General features: G+C 37.9%; 1 protein-coding gene across 2 annotated transcripts in view; it reads left to right on the top strand.

The window, feature by feature from the left end:
• Nucleotides 1-26,999, top strand: part of LOC111188312 (NACHT, LRR and PYD domains-containing protein 12-like) — a 1,256,108-nt gene that overhangs the window by 758,997 nt on the left and 470,112 nt on the right. Inside the window, exons 8-9 of one of the 2 annotated variants that reach the window (XM_049472985.1) lie at nt 11,723-11,896; nt 12,468-12,641. In XM_049472985.1, coding sequence (XP_049328942.1) covers nt 11,723-11,896; nt 12,468-12,641 — 348 coding nt within the window. Of the gene's footprint in view, nt 1-6,209; nt 6,444-11,722; nt 11,897-12,467; nt 12,642-26,999 lie in introns of those variants that run through there. The other variant, XM_049472986.1, reaches the window with a different exon arrangement.

The following is a 26,999-nucleotide window of genomic DNA, read 5'->3' as shown; positions in this document are numbered from 1 at the left end:
AGAGCCAGGTGGAGCGCAGCAGAGATGGCATCGTCTGTTGATCTGTTTGGATGATACGCAAACTGCAGTGGGTCCAGTGAGGAGGGGAGCTGTTTTTTTATGTGCCTAATGACCAGCCTCTCAAAGCACTGTGGTGTCTTCTCTTGAAGGATGATTCTTGAAGAAATGAGACTTAACACACTGTCTTCTATTTTTATCAATCAGGTTAGGTTTTATTATAACAGGTTTTCCAGAAGTTACAGTGGAGAGAGAACAAATTCCCGATCCGAGGTGTCCAAAAATCTCTCTCTCTCTTTCTTTGTGCTACCAGGGTTTTATACATTAGACCAAGGCATATCACATATCTCTTTACCATAAAAGGACATATATGTTCCAGGCATAAGTCCAGAAGTTTAAAGTACAAACAGATGAGGGGTGTTTTTTGGCCCTTGGCCCACATTCCAACATCTACCCCAGGACTCCAACAAACCGAATGACCCAGTATTCTTCTTGTACAAACAGACTCCTTATAGATTTTCATATGGAATACAGTGTTTTACCATTTTAATACACCACAGCACTTCATGATTATGGGGCTAAGTGCAATGATACGGTATTCATTAAGGCAGGACACTCAAGACTTCTTTGGCACAGGGACGATAGTGGTCATCTTGAAACATGTTGGCATGACTGCATTACTCAGAGAAATGTTAAAAATGTCTGTGAGTACATTTGTGAGCTGTTCTGAGCATCCTCTGAGCACTCTGCCAGGTATGCTGTCTGGTCCTGGGGCTTTCCGTGGGTTGACTCTGAGTAGAGTTCTCCGCACATCAGCTGAGGACAGGCACAGTACCTGGTCATTTGGAGGAGGTGTGGTCTTCCTTGCAGTCTTGTGGTTCTGTGCTTCGAACCTTGCCTAGAAGTTGTTCAGTGCATCTGGAAGGGAGGCATCACTGTTACAAGCAGGTGGAGGTGACTTGTAGTTGGTGATGGCCTGGATGCCCTGCCACATGCACCGAGTGTCAGCAGTGTCCTGGAAGTGGGCGTGGATTTTCTTTGTGTAGGTGCGCTTTGCCTCTCTGATGCCCCGGGAGAGCTTGGCTCTAGCTGTTCTGAGGTTGTCACTTGCTTCTTGCGTTGGAGAGCAGGATGGATGGGCTGGCTGGCCGGCTGGAGTTAGCCATTAGCTTAGCACGGACTCCAGCTCTTTTACCGTGCTTCCGGCTCCTCATGCACTGCTTGCGGGGAGCCCTTTTCCAGCCAGCAGGCTAAGGAAACGCTGCGGATCTTATCAGGCCTAGCACACGCAGCTCAGCTTGTAGACCGTCCATAAGTAAGATGTTGGTGCCAGTTGCTCTGATAGCGAACTCTTGCATGATTTTTAACAATATAAACAAGAAAGCATCGTGTTTTGCTCCCGGCTCTCGCCGCCAACAGGACAATACTCAATTCCACAGCTAGATCAATTAAAGTGTGGATGAAGGACCACCAGATCAAGACCCTGTCTTGGCTAGCCCAATCTCCATCCCTGAACTCCATTGAAAACCTCTGGAATGTAATCAAGAGGAAGATATATGGTCACAAGCCATCAAACCAAGCTGAACCTCTTGAATTTTTGCACCTGGAGTGGCATGAGGATGCCCAAAAGCAGTGTGAAAGACTGGTGGAGAGCATACCGAGAGACGTGAAAGCTGTGATAAAAAATCTGGGTTATTCTACCAATTACTGATCATGAACTCTTCCATAGATAAAACTTTTACTATTGTTGTTGTTTCTAAAGAAAATATGAACTTATTTTCTTTGCATTATTTGAGGTTTGAAAGCTCTGCATATTTTTGATTAATTTGACCATTTCTCAGTTTCTGCAAACAAATGCTCTAAATTACAATAAAACCACAAAGTAAGCCTTTGAGATCAGTATCACTTTAGTGATTGTTAAATTGTTGTCTACACCCCTGCTCTTTACGCACACAGATGAAAGTTATTTGTGTTTTTTTTTAATAATACTTTATTGTTTTCTACTGTTGTGAAGAGGTTTTACTTTTTAAAATTCATTAGATTATATTTTTGTTGGTATTTTGGGTTTAGTTAGGTTGGTTATTTTCCATTTCTTCCATTCAGTGGTGCAGGCGTATATACTGTGGCATGAAAAAGTATCTGCCCCCTACAGATGTCTACTTTTGTTGCTTATTTGTCGTACTTACATTTTTTCAATTATCAAACAAACTTTAATATCAGACAAAGATAACCTGAGTAAATAATAAAAAAGTGCCTTTTAAATTATGATTCTATATTTAAGGAAAGAAAAATATCCAAACAAATCTAGCCCTGTGTTAAAATGTGTTTAATAAATTAACTTTGATTAATCACACTTCACTACCAATTTCACTAGCCACAACCAGGCCTGATTACTGCCAGACCTGTAAAATCAAGAAATCACTAAAATAGAACCTGTCTGACAACATGAAGCAGATAAAAGATCTCAAAAAGCAGCACATTATGTAAGGGCTGGTGCCCGGTCGCGGTATTCACCGGGGCATCGGAGGGTGCGCCAGGCCGGCGCCGAGGGTTGATTGGCTAATTGCCAACACCTGCTTTGAACCCCTTTATATGCAACGCCAATCAGCCATTCGGCGCTGGATCTTTGAAGCTCGGGAGAGCGAATCTATGCCCGTTTCTCGAGCGAGCCCTGGCTCTTTTTCTCTTCCCTTCTGTCTTTTCGGTGAGTGAGGTGAGCAGCATCGCTGTCTCCTCGACTCCTCTTTAAATTTCTCAATTCTCTCTCTCTCTCGAGTCTGGTGGAGCTAGAGCGGTGTGCTCTCCTCCGCCGCCCCTCCCTCGAGTCTTTGTCTGTGTGTGTGTGTGTTTGTGTGAAGCAGCCACGAGGCACACGGTTTGCTCACTTCTCTCCTCTCTGGTGGAGCAGCAATTAATCCCCAATCACCTCCGTTCAGTTCTGTTTTCTTTGGAAGCTCTTTTGTTTTTACCTCGCTCCATAAGAGGTAGCTGCGCTTCCCAGTGGCCTTGTCTTCAATTGACTCCCCTTCTCTCTCGCTCACGCTAGGCGTGACTTTTGTTTTCCACCCGTTTTCATTGTCCGCCCGTTTTTGTTGCTCTGCCCCTTTTGGCGGATGCTCTTAAATGCAATTGAAGCGGCCGGTTCCCAATCCACTCGCTGGTTCGGTGGGGTCCAATAATAAGAATTATATATATATAATTATTATTATTATTATATATATATATATATATATATATATATATATATATATATATATATATATATATACACATTATATATTAATTATTATCATTATTATTATTATTATTATTATTTCCCTTTTTCTAGGGTTTACCTGCTTTGAGATCTACTGTTCTGCAACTGGGTTCGACAACTCTCTGGGCTGGAGGGCTGCCTATCAGTAGCACTCCATCCCATTACACATTATTATACCCTAATGTTAAGAAATTCAAAGACAGACGAAAAAACAAAGTCATTGATTATCTATCAGTCTGAAAAAGGTAACAAAGTAATTTCTAAAGCTTTGGGACTACAGTGAACCACAGTGAGAGCTATTATTCACTAATGGAGAAAACATAGAACACTGGTGAACCTTCCCAGGAGTCGAGCTGACAAAATTTATTCCAAAATGGCATGGACAACTCATCCAGGAGGTCACAAAAGAACTGCAGGTCTCAATCTCAAAAGTTTTAATGATTCAATAATAAGAAAGAGACTGGGTGAAAATGGTCTCCATGGGAGAGTTTCAAGACAAAAAACTGACCTAAAAACAACAACATATTTCACATTTGCCAACAAACATCTTACGTATTCTTTGGACATGACAAAAGTGGAACCTTTTGAAAAGTGTGTGTCCCGTTACATCATAATTTCATAATTACAAGAACATCATACTGAACATAAAACTTGGTGGTGGTAGTGTGTGTGTGATGGTCTGGTGCTGCTGAATTACTTGCTGTAATTGATGGAATCAGGAATTCTGCTGCTAACCAGAAAATCCTAAAGGAGAATATCTGGCCATCTGTTTCTGACCTTAAGCTCAGGAGTACTTCTGCTGCAGGACAATGAACCAAAGCACACAAACTAAAAAGTTCACATCTGAATGGATAAAAAAAAACTAAATGAAGGTTTTAGAAGGACCTAGTCAAAGTCTGATTGAGATGCTGTGGATGATCTTAAACAGGACGTTTATGCTGGAAAATCCTCCAATGTGTCTGAATTAAAATAATTCTGTAGAGAAAAGTGGAACAAAATTCCTCCACAGAGATGTAAAAAACTAATGTCCAGTTATCAGTAAAGCTTGAGTGCAGATGTTGCCGCCAAGAGTGGCACAACCAAGTTATTAGGTTTAGGGGGCAAACACTTTTTTACACAGGGCTAGATTGGTTTGGATATATTTTTCCTTTTAATAAATAAAATTATAATTTAATAATAACAGTGATTTTTATATTTACTCAGGTTATCTTTGTTTTATAATCAGAAAAAATGTAAGTATGGCAAAAAAGCAAACACACAAGAAATCTGTAGGGGGCAAATATTTTTCACACCACTGTACTGTGGCCCGTCGGTCAGGTAGTCTACAATCCAGGAGACAAGGGCGGCGTCTGCTTGCACTGTTGTCAGCTTGTCACCCAGAAGATCAGGCCGAATGCTGTTAAATGCAGTGAAGAAATAAAAAACCATGACCCTCACAGTGCTGACTGATCTGTGTAGGTGAGCATAAACTCTGTAGAGCAGGTAGATGATGATATCCTGAACTCTCAGGCAGGACTGATAGTCCAGTAGTGAGACCAGCAACACATACCAGCAGTGCAGCGGTGGAGCAGAAGAGTGAAAGAAGCACTTTTATGGTGAAAAAACAAACCAAAACTCTCTACTAGCATGATTTGAGAGAGCACAGATTTATTAAGTTGCTTTGTCAAAAATATATTGGAAAGATAAACAATAAATAAAAAGTAGCTAAAAACACAAACAGAAGCTACTGTAATTTAATTTATTCAGGGAAAACATCTATTCAGACTAACCTGTCCCTATCTGAAAAATAATTTGCCCCTAAACCTAATAACTCAGCTGTGTCACCCTTGGTGGCAACAACTGAAATCAAGAGTTTGTGATAACTGTTAATGAGTCTTTCACATCTCTGTGGAGGAGTTTTGCTCTTCTTTAACACACACCTTAACTGAGCCAAGTGAGACCTGCAATTCTTTAGATGTGGTTTTGTGTTGTTTTGGAGTAATTTTGTGGGCCGGTCACTCCTGGGAAGGTTCACCAGTGTTCCATGTTTTCTCCATTTGTGAATAATAGCTCTCACTGTGGTTCTCTGGAGTCCCAAAGCTTTAGAAATGACTTTGTAACCTTTTCCAGACTGATAGATGATCAGTGTTACAATTTATGCAGGGTTAAATGATGATTAATTATTAAATCAAATCAAATTTATTTGTATAGCACTTTTTAAAAATAATGTCACAAAGCAGCTTTACAGAAATGTGATAAAAGGACAAAGAATCAGGCAAAACATTAAACATAGAAAATACACAATACAGAACCCCCAGAGAGTGCAGAGGCAAGGAAAAACTCCCTCAGAGCTGAAAGAGGAGGAAGAAACTTTGGGAGGACCAAGACTCACATATAAACGGGGACCATCCCACCACTGGTGAAACGGCTTTGAAATTCATTTTAAAGTCTTTATACATCCACATATGCTTTATATATCCAGGAGTATAGCAGCACCACTAATGGAAGCAGTTACAGTTCATGTAAGCTTGGATGTAATTGATGAATGCATCCTGAAGTACATGCATGTGTGTTTATCTGAATTATAAGTTCAGTGTTAGTTTAATCTGCAGTGTGTGAGATTTAGCCAAATCATGTCTTGCTTTAGTAATTGCTGAAATAATCTCTGAAAAATATCTGTTAACCAATTTATTGATAAAGAAATTAGAGTTAGTTTGTGTGTGGAGGATATGAATATGTATTCATGTGAGAGGCATTTTAAACCTTTCTTAAATAAGTAAATCATCTTCAGCTTCACTTACTTTTATACACTGAATAATTGTATAAAATTTCTACATGAACTATTCTACATAATAGATATATTTAATAGATATATTAGATAGGTAATAGATATATAATAGATATATTTACACCTCTTCCTAATGTCTGTGTGTGTTTATATGTCAGTGTTTCTAATGGATTATCATTTCTCTCTCAGGCTGTGGGAGTGTAATCTATCAGATAAAAGCTGTGCAGATCTGGCCTCAGTTCTCAGCTCAAACTCCTCAACTCTGAGAGAACTGAACCTGGGTTATAATAAACTGCAGGATTCAGGAGTGAAGCTGCTCTCTGCTGGACTGAAGAATCCACACTGTAAACTGGAGAAACTGTGGTAAGATCATCAAAATACAACAAACAGAGCATCTCACCTTCACACACACACACACACACACACACACAAACCACTACACACACACACAAACCACTACACACACACACCCACCACTACACACACAAACCACTACACACACACACACACACACACACAATTAAATCATTAAAACCAGCATCACCTGAATACTTTTGATATTACAGTATAAATGTGGTAATTTCACAGAGGACAGATACTCCATTAGTAAAGCTGCATCTAATTATTTGTACTTTTTGATCAAAAGATCCTGATCGAATAAAATATTACGATTTTTTTGTTAGTGGTTAGTTTAATCTGCAGTGTGTGAGATTCAGCTAAATCATGTCTTGCTTTAATAATTGCTGAAATAATCTCTGAAAAATATGTTAACCAATTTATTGATAAAGAAATTAGAGTTAGTTTGTGTGTGGGGGGATATGTATATGTATGCATGTGGGAGGCATTTTAAACCTTTCTTAAATAAGTAAATCATCTTCAGCTTCACTTTAATTCACTAAATAATCGTATACAATTTCTACATTATTCTAAACTATTCTACATAATAGATATATTTAATAGATATATTAGATAGGTAATACATATATTATATATATACACCTCTTCCTAAGGTGTGTGTGTTCATATATCAGTGTTTCTAATGGATTATCATTTCTGTCTCAGGCTGTGTTGGTGTAATCTATCAGAGAAAAGCTGTGCAGATCTGGCCTCAGCTCTCAGCTCAAACTCCTCAACTCTGAGAGAACTGAACCTGAGTGAGAACAAACTGCAGGATTCAGGAGTGAAGCTGCTCTCTGCTGGACTGAAGAATCCACACTGTAAACTGGAGACACTGTTGTAAGATCATCAAAATACAACAAACAGAGCATCTCACCTTCACACACACACACACACACTCCCACACACACATACACTCACACACACACACACGCACACACACACACACACACACACACTACACACACAAACATGATCTCTTATGCAAATTATATTAAGCAGGTGAGCTCGGTCCAGAAACCAGGTGGAGAAGTGGAGACAAAAATATAGTTTGGGAGGGAATGGGGTACTGCTATGTGTTTTTGTTGTGAAAACATTGTTTTACCATATACTTTCTAATTTTAGCAAATACAACACTCTTTTAGAAAAACAACAAAAAAACGACTTTTAATTCTCTTTCATGGGTGTTGGCACTCAATTAGCGGGTGCTTCAACACTCCTAAAAAGCCTTGCTCTGACTATTAGTCTAGATGGAAACAGGGGTCCACAAGCACATAGTGGATTTTTTTTGCCACCTGTTTTTTTCTTAATCTTTAAAGTGTCTATTTTAAGATTCTGACAGGAATCAGGATGAAATAATGTCCCATGACATTTATTTTTAACCCTTTAATGCATCTTTGCTAATTCCGAACCAGAAAAAAATAATTAAGAAAATGGCATAGCTCCTTGAGTTAACAACCTATACAGACAAATGAGCACACTTTTCCATACAATTCTGGGTCAAGGAATTCAATAGAATGGTTCTTTTTAAGTTTTTGACACAAAAAAATAACAGAAAATGTTAAGGTTGTGTCATGGTGAGCACAGAATGCAGACACGTGCAGATACTGATAAAATTGTGTTTATTATAAAATAAACAGATGTAAGACGTAGTCGATACAGAAAAATGGGTAATCACCAGTAAACAGAGCAATGAAGACAAAACCATACCATAAACGAGAGACATTCCAAAGTTCATACACGAGAGATCCAATGTCAGAGGTAATCCAAGAGGCAGTAGTGAAAACACAGTCCAGGTAATACACAAGCAATCCAATATCAGAGGCAAAGGCAATAATCGGCGTCAAGAAAACAAAAGCAAGGTCATACACAAGATAAACTGAGACAAGAGATAAAGTAACGCTTTGTAATGAGGAGAACCTACAATACGCGGCGTGGGTGTTTGTGTGGAGTGCTCTTTTATAGTGCCAGTAATCAGTATTTGGGACTTCCTGGAGGAAGCAGGTGAGGTGTCACGTGACCAGGTGAGTGCGTGATGTCAGCGGGTGGTGCATTCTGGGTAATGTAGTTGTTTACCTGAGAACCTACGTTAGAGCTGGGTGTGGAAGGGACAGAGGAGCTAACAGCACCAGACGTGACAGGTTGCATGTATGTTAAGGTTGCATGTATGCATGTATGATTTTTCTTAATTTTTGAAGTGTCTATTTTAAGGTAATGACAGATAACAGAACAAAAAATGTCCTGTGCAGCTTATTTTAACCCTTTACTACACCTATCCCAAATCCGAACCTAAAAAAATATAAAGAAAGTGGCATAGCTCCTTCAGTTAAAAACCTATACAGTCAAATGAGCACACTTCTCCATACAATTCTGGGCCAAGGAATTCAATAGAATTCTTTTTAAGTTTCTGACACATTTTGACTCAATTCTGGAACAAAAAGATAAAGAATTAGCAGAAAATGTTATGGTTGCCTGTACACTTTTTTTCTATGCTTTTCTTCTCCCATTTCTGTTTTATTTATTTCTAGTGAGAGAGGTTACTTTACGATCCTGCTTCTTTTCCTCCTAAGTTTTTTAGCTGTAATGTTTTTAATATTTATTGATCATCCCCATCCAATAAAATATTGAGATAAATATTTTTAAAAGTTGCAAAACTAAAAGGTTTTGAAGATGTGGCCATGAGATAACCACTCTATTAACAGTGAAACTGTGAGACTTTTTATTCAAAGAGACGTTTTCTTTGTTACAGTAAAGGAAAGAAACTTAAATATGTGCACACTTGAACAAAATCGTTGGTACACTTCAGTTCAAATAAGATAAAAACACAATAGTTGCAATTCATATAGTCATAATGTTGATACAGTTGCAAGAAACAGTATGTGAACTCTTTGGGATAACTTGAATTTCTGCATAAATTGGTCATTGAATGTGTTCTGATCTTCATCTAAGTCATAACAATAGAAAAACACAGTCTGCTTAAACTAATATCACACAAAACATTATATGTTTGCATGGTTTTATTGAACACAACATGTTAACATTCACAGTGAGAGGGGAAAATTATGTGAATCCCTAGGCTAATGACTTTTCTAGGAGCTAATTGGAGCAAGGATGTGAAGAGATTGGATGTGTTGGTTAAAGCTGCCCTGCCCTATAAAACACACCAGTTTTGAGTTTGCTGTTGTTAAAAAGCATTGCTTGATGTGAATCATGCCTCACACAAAAGAGCTCTCAGAAGACCTGCGTTCAAGAATTGTTGACTTGCATGAAGCTGGAAAGGGCTACAAAAGTATCTCTAAAAGCCTTGATGTTCATGGTAAGACATGTAGATGGACATGGAGAAAGTTAAGCTAGGCATGGTCGTTCTGTACAGATGACTGTATGAGCACAGCGCAGAATTATCAATGAGGTGAGGAAGAATCCTAGAGTGTCAGCTGAAGACTTCTAGAAATCTCTGGCACATGTTAACGTTTTTGTTGACAAATCTACAATAAGGAAAACATTAAACAAGAATGGAGTTGGAGGATACCACGGAGGAAGCTACGAAAAAACAATGCTGCACATTTGAAGTTTGCAAAAGAGCACCTGGATGTTCCACAGCAGTACTGGCTAAATATAATGTGGACAAAGCCACACACAATGCTATGTGTGGAGAAAAAAGGCACAGCATTTCCCAAGTTTAGCAAGACATTTTGCAGGAAAACTTAAGACCATCTGTCCACCAATTGAACCTCAACCGAGGATGGATGATGCAACAGGACAGCGACCCAAAACATAAACGTAAATCAACAACCGAACGGCTTCAACAGAAGAAAATACGCCTTCTGGAGAGTCCTGACCTCCTGAACCCAATTAAGATGCTGCAGCATCATGACCTCAAGAGGGCGATTCACACCAGATATCCCAAGAATATTACAGCTGAACTGAAACAGTTTAGTGAAGAGGAATGATCCAAAATTCCTCCTGACTGCTGCTCAGGTTTGATCTGCAACTACAGGAAAAGGTTGGTTGAGGTTTTTGCTGCCAAAGGAGGATCAACCAGTTATTAAATCCAAAGGTTCACATACTTTTCCCCTCACTGTGAATGTTAACATGTTGTGTTCAATAAAATCATGCAAACATATAATTTTTTGTCAGGTATTAGTTTAAGCAGACTCTGTTTGTCTATTGTTGTGACTGATGAAGATCAGAACACATTTAATGACCAACTTATGCAGAAATCCAAGTGATCCCAAAGGGTTCACATACCTTTTCTTACAACTGTATATCTTTAAACTGAAAAAGTAATAAACATAAAAATACTAAACCTAATGGAAATCAGACATTAGATTATTCAGAGACAGGCTGATGAAGCTTTAACGCTATCGCCTACAGTGTCTAACCAAAACAAACAACAGATTTCAACAAACTTCAGAATATGTATACTTTTTTCCTTCAAATAAACAATAACCAAACACAATACAACAACCTGGAAGCGCTAGAAGAACTTCGTCAACGAGTACTACCACCTGTTCTGCAGCATGAGCTCGGACAAAAAAGAAAAAATAAGGGTCAACTCCTACCTCTAAAAGTCCACTTCCTCCCAGCTCACCTGGAGACTCGGAGGGACAGGAGCCCCCGTGGGGGGTTGTGGTTGAAATGTGGTTCAACAGAATCTTTTAAACCCAAACTAATAAAACTACCTTTGACCATGTGCACATAAATATAGATTTCTCACTTAACAATACTAAATAATCTTCTAAATAAAATTCTAATTTTACCCTCATAAAGAGAAATACACTGAGCAACATGTTCTCTGTGGAAAAGTGTTCTATTCTGAGCTCTTTATCAGAAGTACATGCATGTCTGTTTATCTGAATTTAAGTTCAGTGTTAGTTTAATCTGCAGTGTGTGAGATTCAGCTAAATGAATGATCATGTATTGCTTTAATAATTGATGGAATAATCACTGAAAATTTTCTGTAACTAATTTATTGATAAAGAAATTAGAATTAGTTTGTGTGTGTGGAGGATATGTATATGTATTCATGTGCATATTATTGTTTATAGTAAAGGAAGGGAAACATGTTAAACATTTCTTAAATATGTAAAACATCTTCAGCTTCACTCATTTTAATTCAGTAAATAATAGTATAATATGTTTACATGAACTGTTCTACACAATATATATTTACTAGATGTATTTTAATTAAAAAAAAATATTGTATAACTATTATGGAATCAAGCATATTTATCTCAAATATATACTAAAAGGGGTGTGTGTGTTTATATGTCAGTGTTTCTAATGGATTATCATTTCTCTCTCAGGCTGTGGAAGTGTAATCTATCAGAGAAAAGCTGTGCAGATCTGGCCTCAGCTCTCAGCTCAAACTCCTCAACTCTGAGAGAACTGAACCTGGGTGTTAATGAACTGCAGGATTCAGGAGTGAAGCTGCTCTCTGCTGGACTGAAGAATCCACACTGTAAACTGGAGAAACTGGAGTAAGATCATCAAAATACAACAAACAGAACAACACACACACACACACACACACACACACAATAGTAAACGATTAAAACTAGCAGCAGATGAATACTTTTGCTATTCCAGTATAAAGGAATATCAAAATGGAGGACAGATACTCCTAATTATTTGTACTTATTGATCAAAACATCCTGATCCAATAAAATATTAAGTTTTTTTGGTCAGTGTTGCACAACAAGATACAGTTTTGATATAAGGGGAACCACAGCAGTGAGTCAGTAGGGCATTTTTCTTGAGTTTAGTTACAGTTTCATTAGTTACAGTAAAAGAGATAAAATCTAGACTTTTACATAAATATAATCACAGTAATATACTTTAATTCACTGAATAATCTTTCTTTTTTAAACTTCCACATTAACTGTTCTACACAATAGTTATATTTACTAAATCTATGTTAAAGAAACATGATTATATATCTGTTATGCAATAAAGCATAATTTTCTCAAATATATACTACTACACCTCCTTCCTAAGGGGTGTGTGTGTTTATAAATCAGTGTTTCTAATGGATTATAATTTCTCTCTCAGGCTGTGGAGGTGTAATCTATCAGAGAAAAGCTGTGCAGATCTGGCCTCAGTTCTCAGCTCAAACTCCTCAACTCTGAGAGAACTGTACCTGGGTGGTAATAAACTGCAGGATTCAGGAGTGAAGCTGCTCTCTGCTGGACTGAAGAATCCACACTGTAAACTGGAGAAACTGAAGTAAGATCATCAAAATACAACAAACAGAGCATCTCTGCTCTGATTCGCTCTCTTAAATGTCAAATTGGCCATAATAACTTTTCTTTCAACACCTTTTCACAGTGGCCATAAAATGCAATTTTTGCCTATTTTAAGGGTCCCTCGGTTCAGCTTAGTATATATTTTTTAAAACACTGTAAACACTTCCCTATACAGCCCATAACCTCTCTAAATGTTCCAAAAGTAAAATGAAAATAATAATAAAATCGATTTTATATCTATTATCTATATATATCTAAAATTTTCTGAGCATAATTTTCTGCGGTTTTCAACATAAAAGTTTAATTTATAAAAAACAAAGCTTGATGGATTTAGAAAAGAATATCTGTGGCTGAATGGAAAACTGTGTATTATTTTTTATTTCTTAACCGTGATGGATTAAATTTTAATGGGGAATTTCAGGATCGAAATACTCCAGTGAAAAATAGATTTTCTTCATCTTGGGTGAGTAAGCTAGTTAACGTATATAAAAGAGTTTTATTCTGGTTTAAACTGTATTTAGTAAATGGTGCAGGTGTATTTGATATTTTAAGATGATAAAAGCTAAAGTTAAGTTAGTGGTTTTGTTTCTGTATGAAGATCTGTGTGTTTAGCTCCTGACTTCTGCCTGATCTGAGGGCGTCGCCCCTCCCCCTCCTACTCCCCTCCCCCTCTTACTGATTACACTCTCACACACACACACACACACACACACATATATATATACACACACACACACACACACATATATATATACACACACACACACACACACACACTACTGCACACACACACACACCACTATTAGGGTTGCCACCTTTTAGAATTTTAAATAAGGGGCACTAACCACCGCTCCTCTGGTCCATGTCAACCACAGACCCAACACCTGTGGGGCGGGGCACCCGCAGCAGTGGTATATTTTGTGCTGGTGTTTTTATTGAAGAGGTAGTCAAAAAAGCAATACTTCAAACTTAAAGCTTGAATTTTTTTATTAGCATTGCACACTTTTCTTACAAAGTGCAGTTAACTAAATCTTAATTTAAATATGTTTGTGTGCAACCTCAAACGTTTAAAATATAAACTAAATACATTGAGAATATAACTTTTTATGTGCATAACTATAGGGACACTCTTTGAGCCATAGGGTCATTTTTACTTAAATTGAACAGTATTTGCTGGTGCCTTTCTTATGATTTGAAAGGAAGTCAGGTCATCCAAACAGTTAAACCCCACTTATTATATTTTATGTAATGATCACTGGACACAGTATTCCTCAAAAATATAAACATTTCTGTGTATTTTGTGTTAAAATATTTATTTTTGTGAATAATACCATGTCCAGTGAGCTCCCAGTAGACATTGTGGATCAACAAATCAATATATAATATTTATATTGGCTTATACTACTGTATAAATTATAATTTTTCCGACAAAACTCAACATACTCATCAATCAAACCACACTAGTCTACTAAAATAAGCTCTGCCCCATGCACTGACATCTTCTGGCAAAATCACCAGATAATCCCATAATTACCTGTAAAATATCAGTTTCAGGAGATGAGTGGGGGATGAAGGACTGTGAGAGTGATGCTCGGGCAGTGAGACACTGAGTGTGGGCAGTGTTGCTCTCCTGATCCATCTGATATCAGACAGCCACCGAAACTCTCACCGACACGTTTAACAATTTAACTTATAATCATGTCCACTGACGCCCCTCTTTCCACTCACGCCTGTATTTTTGTGGTGATTTCACTTTTGAGCGCAGGGAGGAGTACTTACTGTACGTTCACACTGCAGCGACGCGGCATCGCTCCCAATCACTTTCTCCACCTTTCTCTCGCCGCTTTGGGGCGTGTTGCCTGAAAGAGCAAGCAGTTTATCTGCCACCAGCAGGAATGTGTAGAGTTGTAGTTCAGTGCTGTGTATGAACGAGACGCTGTTCTTTTTTATTGGCTGGTGAACCCTGCTAAAACATCCAGATCAGAACCAGCTGCTCCTCCGTCTCTGTTATCTTACAGAGGGAATCTTAAAGCACAAAAAATCCTGTAAAAGCTGAACTCAGCCTCTCCTCCGTTTTCTCATTCTGTAGTTCTGCCTGTTGTGTGTGTGTGTGTGTGTGTGTGTGTGTATTGGTGGGGGTGGAGCAGAGGGAGGAGGGGTTTAGTATTGATGTGTGTAAAATGTGGATTGGACATTGATGGAAATACGGAACAAAACCTATATTGGTTCAATACGGGACTCAATATTTAGGGACTGGTGGCAACCCTAACCACTACACAAACACACACACACACACACACACACATATTTTGTTTTACATTTACATTACATTTACAAAACTGAGGTTTTTGAAAATGCTGACGTCACACAGCAAGTCTGCTTTTTGTTTTGCATTAGTTCAGAGATCTGGAGGGGACACTTTTTGGTGCAACACCAGTGAACTCGTATGTTTATAGCATATCTACACACAGCTGATCCAACTAATGAACTAACTGCCCTCTCTGACCGAACAGCGCGGAATTACCCAGAACCAGCTTTAAAGGCTGTAACACGTTTTACCAGTGTAGCTGAGACGAGTAATAGTGGCGAGTTCAGCTACACGCTACGCTATCAGTATGAGCTTTAATTATACTGATCCAACACCACCCTGGATACACTGAGAGACCAGCTACACCAGCAAAACTCAGAATACATCATTTACTGCTACTGGAGCTCCTCATCCAGCCTGTTTCCTCCCCAGCCTCTCTGGATTTTACAGCGGGTCAGTAATGTGGGTTATAGTGATTTGTTTATAGATTCTGATTAAGTTTATTATGCAGTGAAAAAATAAGATGTTTGGTGTTTGTTTTTTGTTGTTTTAGTACATTAAGCCACGTTATATTCATCCTTATAACAGGCTTCAGTGGAAAGAAAACCCATGTGAAGCATTTTAAGTGTTTTAGACTGGTCTTCAGTTAGCAGGGTTAGCTCTGTGTTTCTTCAGTTAGCAGGGTTAGCTCTGTGTTTCTTCAGTTAGCTCTGTGGTTCTTCAGTTAGCTGAGCTAGCTCTGTGGTTCTTCAGTTAGCTGGGTTAGCTCTGTGGTTATTCAGTTAGCAGGGTTAGCTCTGTGGTTCTTCAGTTAGATGGGTTAGCTCTGTTTCTTCAGTTAGCTGGGTTAGCTCTGTGCTTCTTCAGTTAGCTGGGTTAGCTCTGTGGTTCCTCAGTTAGCTGGGTTAGCTCTGTGGTTCTTCAGTTAGCAGGGTTAGCTCTGTGGTTCTTCAGTTAGCAGGGTTAGCTCTGTGGTTCTTCAGTTAGCTGGGTTAGCTCTGTGGTTCTTCAGTTAGCTGGGTTAGCTCTGTGTTTCTTCAGTTAGCTGGGTTAGCTCTGTGGTTCTTCAGTTAGCTGGGTTAGCTCTGTGTTTCTTCAGTTAGCTGGGTTAGCTCTGTGGTTCTTCAGTTAGCTCTGTGGTTCTTCAGTTAGCTGGGTTAGCTCTGTGGTTCTTCAGTTAGCTGGGTTAGCTCTGTGTTTCTTCAGTTAGCTGGGTTAGCTCTGTGTTTCTTCGGTTAGCTGGGTTAGCTCTGTGTTTCTTCAGTTAGCAGGGTTAGCTCTGTGGTTCTTCAGTTAGCTGGCTTAGCTCTGTGGTTCTTCAGTTAGCAGGGTTAGCTCTGTGGTTCTTCAGTTAGCTGGCTTAGCTCTGTGGTTCTTCAGTTAGCTGGCTTAGCTCTGTGGTTCTTCAGTTAGCTGGGTTAGCTCTGTGGTTCTTCAGTTAGCTGGGTTAGCTCTGTGGTTCTTCAGTTAGCAGGGTTAGCTCTGTGGTTCTTCAGTTAGCTGGGTTAGCTCTGTGTTTCTTCAGTTAGCTGGGTTAGCTCTGTGTTTCTTCGGTTAGCTGGGTTAGCTCTGTGTTTCTTCAGTTAGCTGGGTTAGCTCTGTGGTTCTTCAGTTAGCAGGGTTAGCTCTGTGGTTCTTCAGTTAGCAGGGTTAGCTCTGTGGTTCTTCAGTTAGCTGGGTTAGCTCTGTGGTTCTTCAGTTAGCTAGGTTAGCTCTGTGGTTCTTCAGTTAGCAGGGTTAGCTCTGTGGTTCTTCAGTTAGCTGGGTTAGCTCTGTGTTTCTTCAGTTAGCTGGGTTAGCTCTGTGGTTCTTCAGTTAGCAGGGTTAGCTCTGTGGTTCTTCAGTTAGCTGGCTTAGCTCTGTGGTTCTTCAGTTAGCTGGGTTAGCTCTGTGGTTCTTCAGTTAGCAGGGTTAGCTCTGTGGTTCTTCAGTTAGATGAGTTAGCTCTGTGGTTCTTCAGTTAGCTGAGCTAGCTCTGTGGTTCTTCAGTTAGCTGGGTTAGCTCTGTGGTTCTTCAGTTAGCTGGGTTAGCTCTGTGGTTTTGGAGTAACACTGTAATGCTAGTTTTCCTGCTGCATCACTCAGCTCACCTCAGTGAGGGCAGTTAGTTAGTTGATAAGCTAGTTGTTAGTTGATTAGTTGGATCAGGTGTGCTGTAATCAGTATAAACCGTAATTTACGTGACCGTAAAGCCTGAAACAGGGACAGCGCTTGGATTGGTTCTGTTCTCTCTGCAATTTGAGTATAATATGGATATATGGATAATGCAACTAATATGGATATATGGCAGATTTTTAAAAAGAAGGTAACGGTAGCTAACCATGTAAACTGTGCTCACATTGTTTCTGGAGCTGTTTTCTGATAGCTGTTTAAAACAACACGAATCAAAACACATAGATCAAACCCTCTGTGTGTTGAATAAAATGCAGTGTGTTTAATCAGTTAACTTCATTTGGAATTAGATAGATATGTAGTCAAGGTTTGAGAAAAAATGTAATGTTTAACTTGCCCTGATGTGCCTGATCAGCCAATAACTATTTCATTTTTATTTAATTGTGTTCATTCATTTAGGATTGCAGGACTAGTAAGCTATGAATGAAAATCCATTTAGCTAACTGGTTTGCTAGAAGCCGGATGTAGAGGATAGCCAGAATTGAGTACAACACTGGGTAATGTTGGTAGTTTAAAGCAGTTTCTTAACCCTGATCACTGAACTAAAATGTATCTGTTTGTAAATCTGTTTGTAGCCTAATACAAATACATGTTATAGCTGTTTAAAGGAGGAAGCACCTTTAACTGAGCTGTTATATCAGAGAATTTCAAAAAATACATATTAGAGATGATTTCAACAAAAATGATAAAAAAACAACTACACAGAGCAGACAAAAATGGTGTCGAGTTAACAATAGACAATAAACTTCTTATATTCAATATATTGATACATTATGCTTCTCTGTAACACCACACACATAAATAACAAGTCGGTTGTGCTCTGCTAATTATGAGGGGCCGGTCTAAACCAAAAATGCCAGGGCCGATTTTTTGTCCCAGTCCAGCCCTGACCACTGCACACACACACACACACACACACACACACACACACAAACACAACTGCACACACACACACACACACACAGAAACACTCACACTCACTCTAACACACACACACAAACACCACTGCACACACCACTACATACACACACATGCACACACACACACACACACACACATACACACACACATACACACACAGAAACACTCCGACTCACTCTAACACACACCGCTACACACACACACAAACACCACTGCACACACACACATACACACACAGAAACACTTACTCTAACACACACCACTACACACACACACAAACACCACTGCACACACCACTACATATTTTATACTTTATTTTGTTTCCATGTACAATATAATAAACAATAAGGAAACAAAATATTTCAGAAAAATTGTCCAAACATGTCACATACAGTTCATACAAGGTATTACAACATTTCATGTATTCTCTACTTATGGATAAAGAAAACAGCGCCTTTTCCAAATATGCATACTCCCAATGATCGCTGAAATAGAGCAGAACTTTACTAGTTGTTTAGCTTTTACTCTACTTAATCCCCCAAGACCAAGACCACGCACTGCCAATCTATGCACATGACCAAGACTTCCAAACACCAGGGCTATCAGTTGGCATTTAAACCCTAAACTTTCAATAACTCTAACCAGAGGTTGGTACTTAGTCATTTTTGAAATATATGACTGTTCCAAATACAGATCAAATGCACATGATATTTCATACAGCACAGCCGTGCTTTGACTCTGGGACACACAGATAATATCTGGTGTGTTGGCAATTCCTAAAAAAACTTCAAATGGTACATTGAACCACTCAGATTGAACTTTGGAATGTTTAAAAACCAGTTCATTTCTTGAATATGGAAGCTGAGCAGCTATCAGGTCTACAAGTCTGTCATGTCGGGCAACATACAAGCCTTTAAGAGAACTACAGCCATTCAGTATATGTGCCACAGACTCCAGGTGCTGCATTGAACTGTGCAGCACACAGAAGTGTGAGTGGCTAGATGGATACCAAAGTGAAAGGTTATATTTAGTTGGAAGAATCTGTAAACGTGCTTTGACGCAGAATATAAGAATCTCCTCACTAACTACAGCATTCCTAAAAATGGTATGAGAGACTGAATGATCAACAAATGACAGATTGGCTAGCTTTCCTTGAAGCCTCAGATTGGACCAATATTGCAGCTGCTTTATTTTTTGAACATCTAACAATATTTTTCGTGATGCTCTTCCTTGCAGCTTATAGACTATTCCATTACTGTAGACAGAGGCTTCAGCCACAGTTAGTGGATCCTTCACTACCCTGTCAGAGACATTTACAGACATTAAACAAAATGCAAAACTACCAACAAACATGAATACTGCAATCATCTCCCTTCACCTTAAACCAAACAAAGACCCTACCCTACCATCCAGCTACAGACCATTATCATTAATAAATACAGACACAAGAATAATCAGCAAGGCTCTAGATAACAGAATAGAAACAATAATCCATAATTTAATACATCCTGATCAAACTGGATTTCTCAAGGGTCGACATTCATCCACCAATATGAGCAGATTAGTGAACATAATAGATTGCACCTCTCACCAAAACATACCAACAACAGTAACCCTGGATGCAGAGAAAGCCTTTGATAGAGTGAACTGGAAACTCTTATTCACCACACTGCACAAACTCGGGTTTGGAGAATCATTTATTAATTGGATACAGATTTTATACACTGCACCTAAGGCCACAGTCAACACCAATGGGGTAATATCTCAACCTTTCACACTACACCGGGGGACTAGACAAGGATGCTCACTTTCTCCTTATCTATTGTCTATCTTCATAGAACCGCTAGCAGCAGTGATACATCAAAACAACAAACATTAAAGGATACAAACACCCAACATGCAACAAAAAATCAGTCTATATGCAGATGGTATCTTACTATTTCTACAAAAAAAGTTATTTTAATAAAAGAAGCAATCCAAACAATTGAAAATTATTCAACAATATCAGAGTATGTATTCAATCAATTGGTCAAAATCTGCAATTATTCCAATAAACATAAATAATCCTGATGTAAAACTGAAAACACTACCCATCCCCATGTGCAATAATTCACATATCTGGGTGTGAGGGTCTCCCCAGCTGTCAGAGTTGTTCAAACTCAATTTAAACTCATTAAACTAAAACAATAAGTGATGATCTCCGCCGTTGGACAACACTTCCCCTTTCACTTGCTGGCAGAATTGCTACAATTAAAATGAGAGTATTACCAAAAATCAATAATTTATTTTCAATGATTCCCATTAAGCCCCACCCACCTGGTTTTAAACTCTAAATACCACAATAACTGAATATTACTGGACAAATAAACCACCCAGAATCAAACCCACCACGTTACAGAACTCAAAATCACCCAAATCCACCCAACACCATCACTCTGCCTACTAGGAGACACACCAACCACTAACACAACACCACAAAACAATAGAATAATCTTAATGTTGTGAGTCATCGCCAAGAAAATCATCCTTATAAACTGGAAAACAAAAAATCACATTAACATCAATCACTGGAAAAAATCTACTAACAGACTATCTCTCTCTTACACTGATTCAGACCCAATTAGGACACATCTAATTTAAACATTACAGTAAATCACAATAATCCAACACAATATAAAATCAGTTAGCAAAATCATTAGTTAAAATCATATTTTGGTATATATGTCTATATGTTCTTTCCTATTTTTTTTCTTTGTTTTTGTTTGTTTGTTTTTTTCTCCTCCTGTCACCCCTTCTGCATCTCACTCCCTCCAACGCTGAACCCCCCAACTATATTAAGTGTATATGTGTATATATAAATTAAACAAATAAATGAATAAACAATAAAGTATTAATAGTCCTCCGAAGATATAAAATCAGACATTGCTTTTGAAGTGTGGTTCAACAGAATCATTTAAACCCTAAACTAATAAAACTACCCCTGACCATGTGCACATAAATATAGATCTCTCACTTAACAATACTAAATAATCTTATTCTAATTTCACCCTCATAAAGAGAAATACACTGAGCAGCATGTTCTCTGTGGGAAAGTGTTCTATTCTGAGCTCTTTATCAGAAGTACATGCATGTCTGTTTATCTGAATTTAAGTTCAGTGTTAGTTTAATCTGCAGTGTGTGAGATTCAGCTAAATGAATGATCATGTCTTGCTTTAATAATTGATGAAATAATCACTGAAAATAATCTGTAACCAATTTATTGATAAAGAAATTAGAGATAGTTTGTGTGTGTGGAGGATATGTATATGTATTCATGTGCATATTATTGTTTATAGTAAAGGAAGGGAAACATGTTAAACATTTCTTAAATATGTAAAACATCTTCAGCTTCACTCATTTTAATTCAGTAAATAATAGTATAATACTTTTACATGAACTGTTCTACACAATAGATATTTTACTAGATGTATTTTAATTAAAAGGATTGTATAACTATTATGGAATAAAGCATAATTATCTCAGATATATACTAATAGGGGTGTGTGTTTATATGTCAGTGTTTCTAATGGATTATCATTTCTCTCTCAGGCTGGATGGGTGTAATCTATCAGAGAAAAGCTGTGCAGATCTGGCCTCAGCTCTCAGCTCAAACTCCTCAACTCTGAGAGAACTGAACCTGGGTGATAATAAACTGCAGGATTCAGGAGTGAAGCTGCTCTCTGCTGGACTGAAGAATCCACACTGTAAACTGGAGACACTGGAGTAAGATCATCAAAATACAACAAACAGAACAACACACACACACACACACACACACACACACACACACACACACAATAGTAACTATTAAAACTAGCAGCAGATTATTACTTTTGATATTCCAGTATAAAGGAATATCAAAATGGAGGACAGATACTCCTAATTATTTGTACTTATTGATCAAAACATCCTGATCCAATAAAATATTAAGTTTTTTTGGTCAGTGTTGCACAACAAGATACAGTTTTGACATAAGGGGAACCACAGCAGTGAGTCAGTAGGACATTTTTCTTTAGTTTAGTTACAGTTTCATTAGTTACAGTAAAAGAGATAAAATCTAGACTTTTACATAAATATAATCACAGTAATATACTTTAATTCACTGAATAATCTTTCTTTTAAAAAAAATCTACATGAACTGTTCTAGACAATAGTTATATTTACTAGATCTATGTTAAATAAACATGATTATATATATGTTATGCAATAAAGCATAATTGTCTCAAATACAGTCATATGAAAAAGTTTGGGCACCCCTATTAATCTTAATCATTTTTAGTTCTAAATATTTGGGTTTTTGCAACAGCCATTTCAGTTTGATATATCTAATAACTGATGGACACAGTAATATTTCAGGATTGAAATGAGGTTTATTGTACTAACAGAAAATGTGCAATATCCATTAAACCAAAATTTGACTGGTGCAAAAGTATTGGCACCCTTATCATTTTATTGATTTGAATACTCCTAACTACTTTTTACTGACTTACTGAAGCACAAAATTGGTTTGGTAACCTCATTGAGCTTTGAACTTCATAGCCAGGTGTATCCAATCATGAGAAAAGGTATTTAAGGTGGCCAATTGCAAGTTGTTCTCCTATTTGAATCTCCTCTGAAGAGTGGCATCATGGGCTCATCAAAACAACTCTCAAATGATCTAAAAACAAAGATTGTTCAACATAGTTGTTCAGGGGAATGATACAAAAAGTTGTCTCAGAGATTTAACCTGTCATTTTCCACTGTGAGGAACATAGTAAGGAAATGGAAGACCACAGGGACAGTTCCTGTTAAGCCCAGAAGTGGCAGGCCAAGAAAAATATCAGAAAGGCAGAGAAGAAGAATGGTGAGAACAGTCAAGGACAATCCACAGACCACCTCCAAAGAGCTGCAGCATCATCTTGCTGCAGATGGTGTCACTGTGCATCGGTCAACAATACAGCGCACTTTGCACAAGAAGAAGCTGTATGGGAGAGTGATGCGAAAGAAGCCATTTCTGCAAGCACACCACAAACAGAGTCGCCTGAGGTGTGCTTTTGCATGATGCCATGATGCCACTCTTCAGAAGAGATTCAAATAGCAGAACAACTTGCAATTGGCCACCTTAAATACCTTTTCTCATGATTGGATACACCTGGCTATGAAGTTCAAAGCTCAATGAGGTTACCAAACCAATTTTGTGCTTCAGTAATCAGTAAAAAGTAGTTAGGAGTATTCAAATCAATAAAATAATAAAGGGTGCCCATACTTTTGCACCGGTCAAATTTTGGTTTAATGCATATTGCACATTTTCTGTTAGTACAATAAACCTCATTTCAATCCTGAAATATTACTGTGTCCATCAGTTATTAGATATATCAAACTGAAATGGCTGTTGCAAACACCCAAATATTTAGAACTAAAAATGATTAAGATTAATAGGGGTGCCCAAACTTTATCATATGACTGTATATACTATTACACCTCCTTCCTAAGGGGTGTATTTGTGTTTATTTGTCAGTGTTTCTAATGGATTATCATTTCTCTCTCAGGCTGGAATGGTGTAATCTATCAGATAAAAGCTGTGCAGATCTGGCCTCAGTTCTCAGCTCAAACTCCTCAACTCTGAGAGAACTGAACCTGGGTTATAATAATCTGCAGGATTCAGGAGTGAAGCTGCTCTCTGCTGGACTGAAGAATCCACACTGTAAACTGGAGACACTGGGGTAAGATCATCTAAATACAACAATCATAGAATCTCTGCTCTTATTCGCTCTCTTAAATGTCAAATTGGCCATAATTACTTTTCTTTCAACACCTTTTCACAGTGGCCATAAAATGCAATTTTTGCCTATTTTAAGGGTCCCTCGGTTCAGCTTAGTATATATTTTTTTAAAACACTGTAAACACTTCCCTATACAGCCCCAAATCTCTCTAAATGTTCCAAAAGTAAAACGAAAATAATAATAAAATAGATTTTATATCTGTTATATATATATATATATATATATATATATATATATATATATATATATATATATATATATATATAATTTTCTGAGAGTTTTTCAACGTAAAAGTTTAATTTATAAAAAAACAAAGCTTGATGGATTTAGAAAAGAATATCTGTGGCTGAATGGAAAACTGTGTATTATTTTTTATTTCTTAACCCTGATGGATTAAATTTTAATGGGGAATTTCAGGATCGAAATACTCCAGTGAAAAATAGATTTTCTTCATCTTGGGTGAGTAAGCTAGTTAATGTATATAAAAGAGTTTTATTCTGGTTTAAACTGTATTTGGTAATTGGTGCAGGTGTATATGATATGTTAAGATGATAAAAGCTAAAGTTAAGTTAGTGGTTTTGTTTCTGTATGAAGATCTGTGTGTTTAGCTCCTGACTTCTGCCTGATCTGAGGGCGTCGCCCCTCCCCCTCCTACTCCCCTCCCCCTCTCACTGATTACACTCTCACACACACACACACACACACTACTGCACACACACACACCACTGTACACACACACACACACACACCACTGCACACACACACACTCACACACACACACACACACACACACACACACCACTACTAGGGTTGCCACCTTTTAGAATTTAAAATAAGCGATGCCAACCACCACTCCTCTTGGCCATGTCCACCAAAGACCCAACACCTGTGGGGCGGGACACCCACAGCAGTGGTATGTTATATTTTGTGCTGGTGTTTTTATTGAAGGGGTAATCAAAAAAGCAATACTTCAAACTTAAAGCTTGAAATGTTTTATTAGCATTGAACACTTTCTCTTATAAAGTGCAGTTAATTAAATCTTAATTAAAATATGTTTGTGTGCAACAACAAACATTTAAAATATAAACTAAATATATTGAGAATGTAACTTTTTATGTGCATAACTATTAGGACACTCTTTGAGGCATGGGGTAATTTTTATTTAAATTGAACAGCATTTGCTGGTTCCTTTCTTATAAGTTAAAAGGAAGTCAGGTCATCCAAACAGTTAAACCCCACTTATTATATGTTATGTAATGATCACTTGACATTGTATTCCTTAAAAATATAAACATTTTGACACAAAATACACAGAAATCTGTACACACATTTTTAATCTGACAAATAATTCCTTAGATGATTTTTTTAACAGATTTCTGCGTATATAAAATGTTTATATTTGTGAAGAATACCGTGTCCAGTAAATAAGTATATATTAAATCCATATATATATATATATATATATATATATATATATATATATATATATATATATATATATATATATATATATATATATATATTAGAAAATATATGAGATTTATATATACTTTATTTAGATTTTTTCTTTAAATTGCCACATATAATATTTATATTGGCTTATACTACTGTATAAATGATATTTTTTTTCGACAAAACTCAACATACTCATCGATTAAACCACACTAGTCTACTAAAATAAGCTCTGCCCCATGCACTGACATCTTCTGGCAAAATCACCAGATAATCCCATAATTACCTGTAAAATATCAGTTTCAGGAGATGAGTGGGGGATGAAGGACTGTGAGAGTGATGCTCGGGCAGTGAGACACTGAGTGTGGGCAGTGTTGCTCTCCTGATCCATCTGATATCAGACAGCCACCGAAACTCTCACCGACACGTTTAACAATTTAACTTATAATCATGTCCACTGACGCCCCTCTTTCCACTCACGCCTGTATTTTTGTGGTGATTTCACTTTTGAGCGCAGGGAGGAGTACTTACTGTACGTTCACACTGCAGCGACGCGGCATCGCTCCCAATCACTTTCTCCACCTTTCTCTCGCCGCTTTGGGGCGTGTTGCCTGAAAGAGCAAGCAGTTTATCTGCCACCAGCAGGAATGTGTAGAGTTGTAGTTCAGTGCTGTGTATGAACGAGACGCTGTTCTTTTTTATTGGCTGGTGAACCCTGCTAAAACTTCCAGATCAGAACCAGCTGCTCCTCCGTCTCTGTTATCTTACAAAGGGGATCTTAAAGCACAAAAAATCCTGTAAAAGCTGAACTCAGCCTCTCCTCCGTTTTCTCATTCTGTAGTTCTGCCTGTTGTGTGTGTGTCTGTGTGTGTAGTAGTGTGTGTGTGTGTGTGTGTATTGGTGGGGGTGGAGCAGAGGGAGGAGGGGTTTAGTATTGATGTGTGTAAAATGTGGATTGGACATTGATGGAAATACGGAACAAAACCTATATTGGTTCAATACGGGACTCAATATTTAGGGACTGGTGGCAACCCTAACCACTACACAAACACACACACACACACACACACATATTTTGTTTTACATTTACATTACATTTACAAAACTGAGGTTTTTGAAAATGCTGACGTCACACAGCAAGTCTGCTTTTTGTTTTGCATTAGTTCAGAGATCTGGAGGGGACACTTTGGTGCAACACCAGTGAACTCGTATGTTTATAGCATATCTACACACAGCTGATCCAACTAATGAACTAACTGCCCTCTCTGACCGAACAGCGCGGAATTACCCAGAACCAGCTTTAAAGGCTGTAACACGTTTTACCAGTGTAGCTGAGACGAGTAATAGTGGCGAGTTCAGCTACACGCTACGCTATCAGTATGAGCTTTAATTATACTGATCCAACACCACCCTGGATACACTGAGAGACCAGCTACACCAGCAAAACTCAGAATACATCATTTACTGCTACTGGAGCTCCTCATCCAGCCTGTTTCCTCCCCAGCCTCTCTGGATTTTACAGCGGGTCAGTAATGTGGGTTATAGTGATTTGTTTATAGATTCTGATTAAGTTTATTATGCAGTGAAAAAATAAGATGTTTGGTGTTTGTTTTTTGTTGTTTTAGTACATTAAGCCACGTTATATTCATCCTTATAACAGGCTTCAGTGGAAAGAAAACCCATG

Source organism: Astyanax mexicanus, unplaced genomic scaffold, assembly GCF_023375975.1.
Source record: "Astyanax mexicanus isolate ESR-SI-001 unplaced genomic scaffold, AstMex3_surface scaffold_32, whole genome shotgun sequence".
In the NCBI taxonomy this organism is placed as follows: domain Eukaryota; kingdom Metazoa; phylum Chordata; class Actinopteri; order Characiformes; family Acestrorhamphidae; genus Astyanax; species Astyanax mexicanus.
This window is presented reverse-complemented; position numbering and strand designations above follow the sequence as displayed.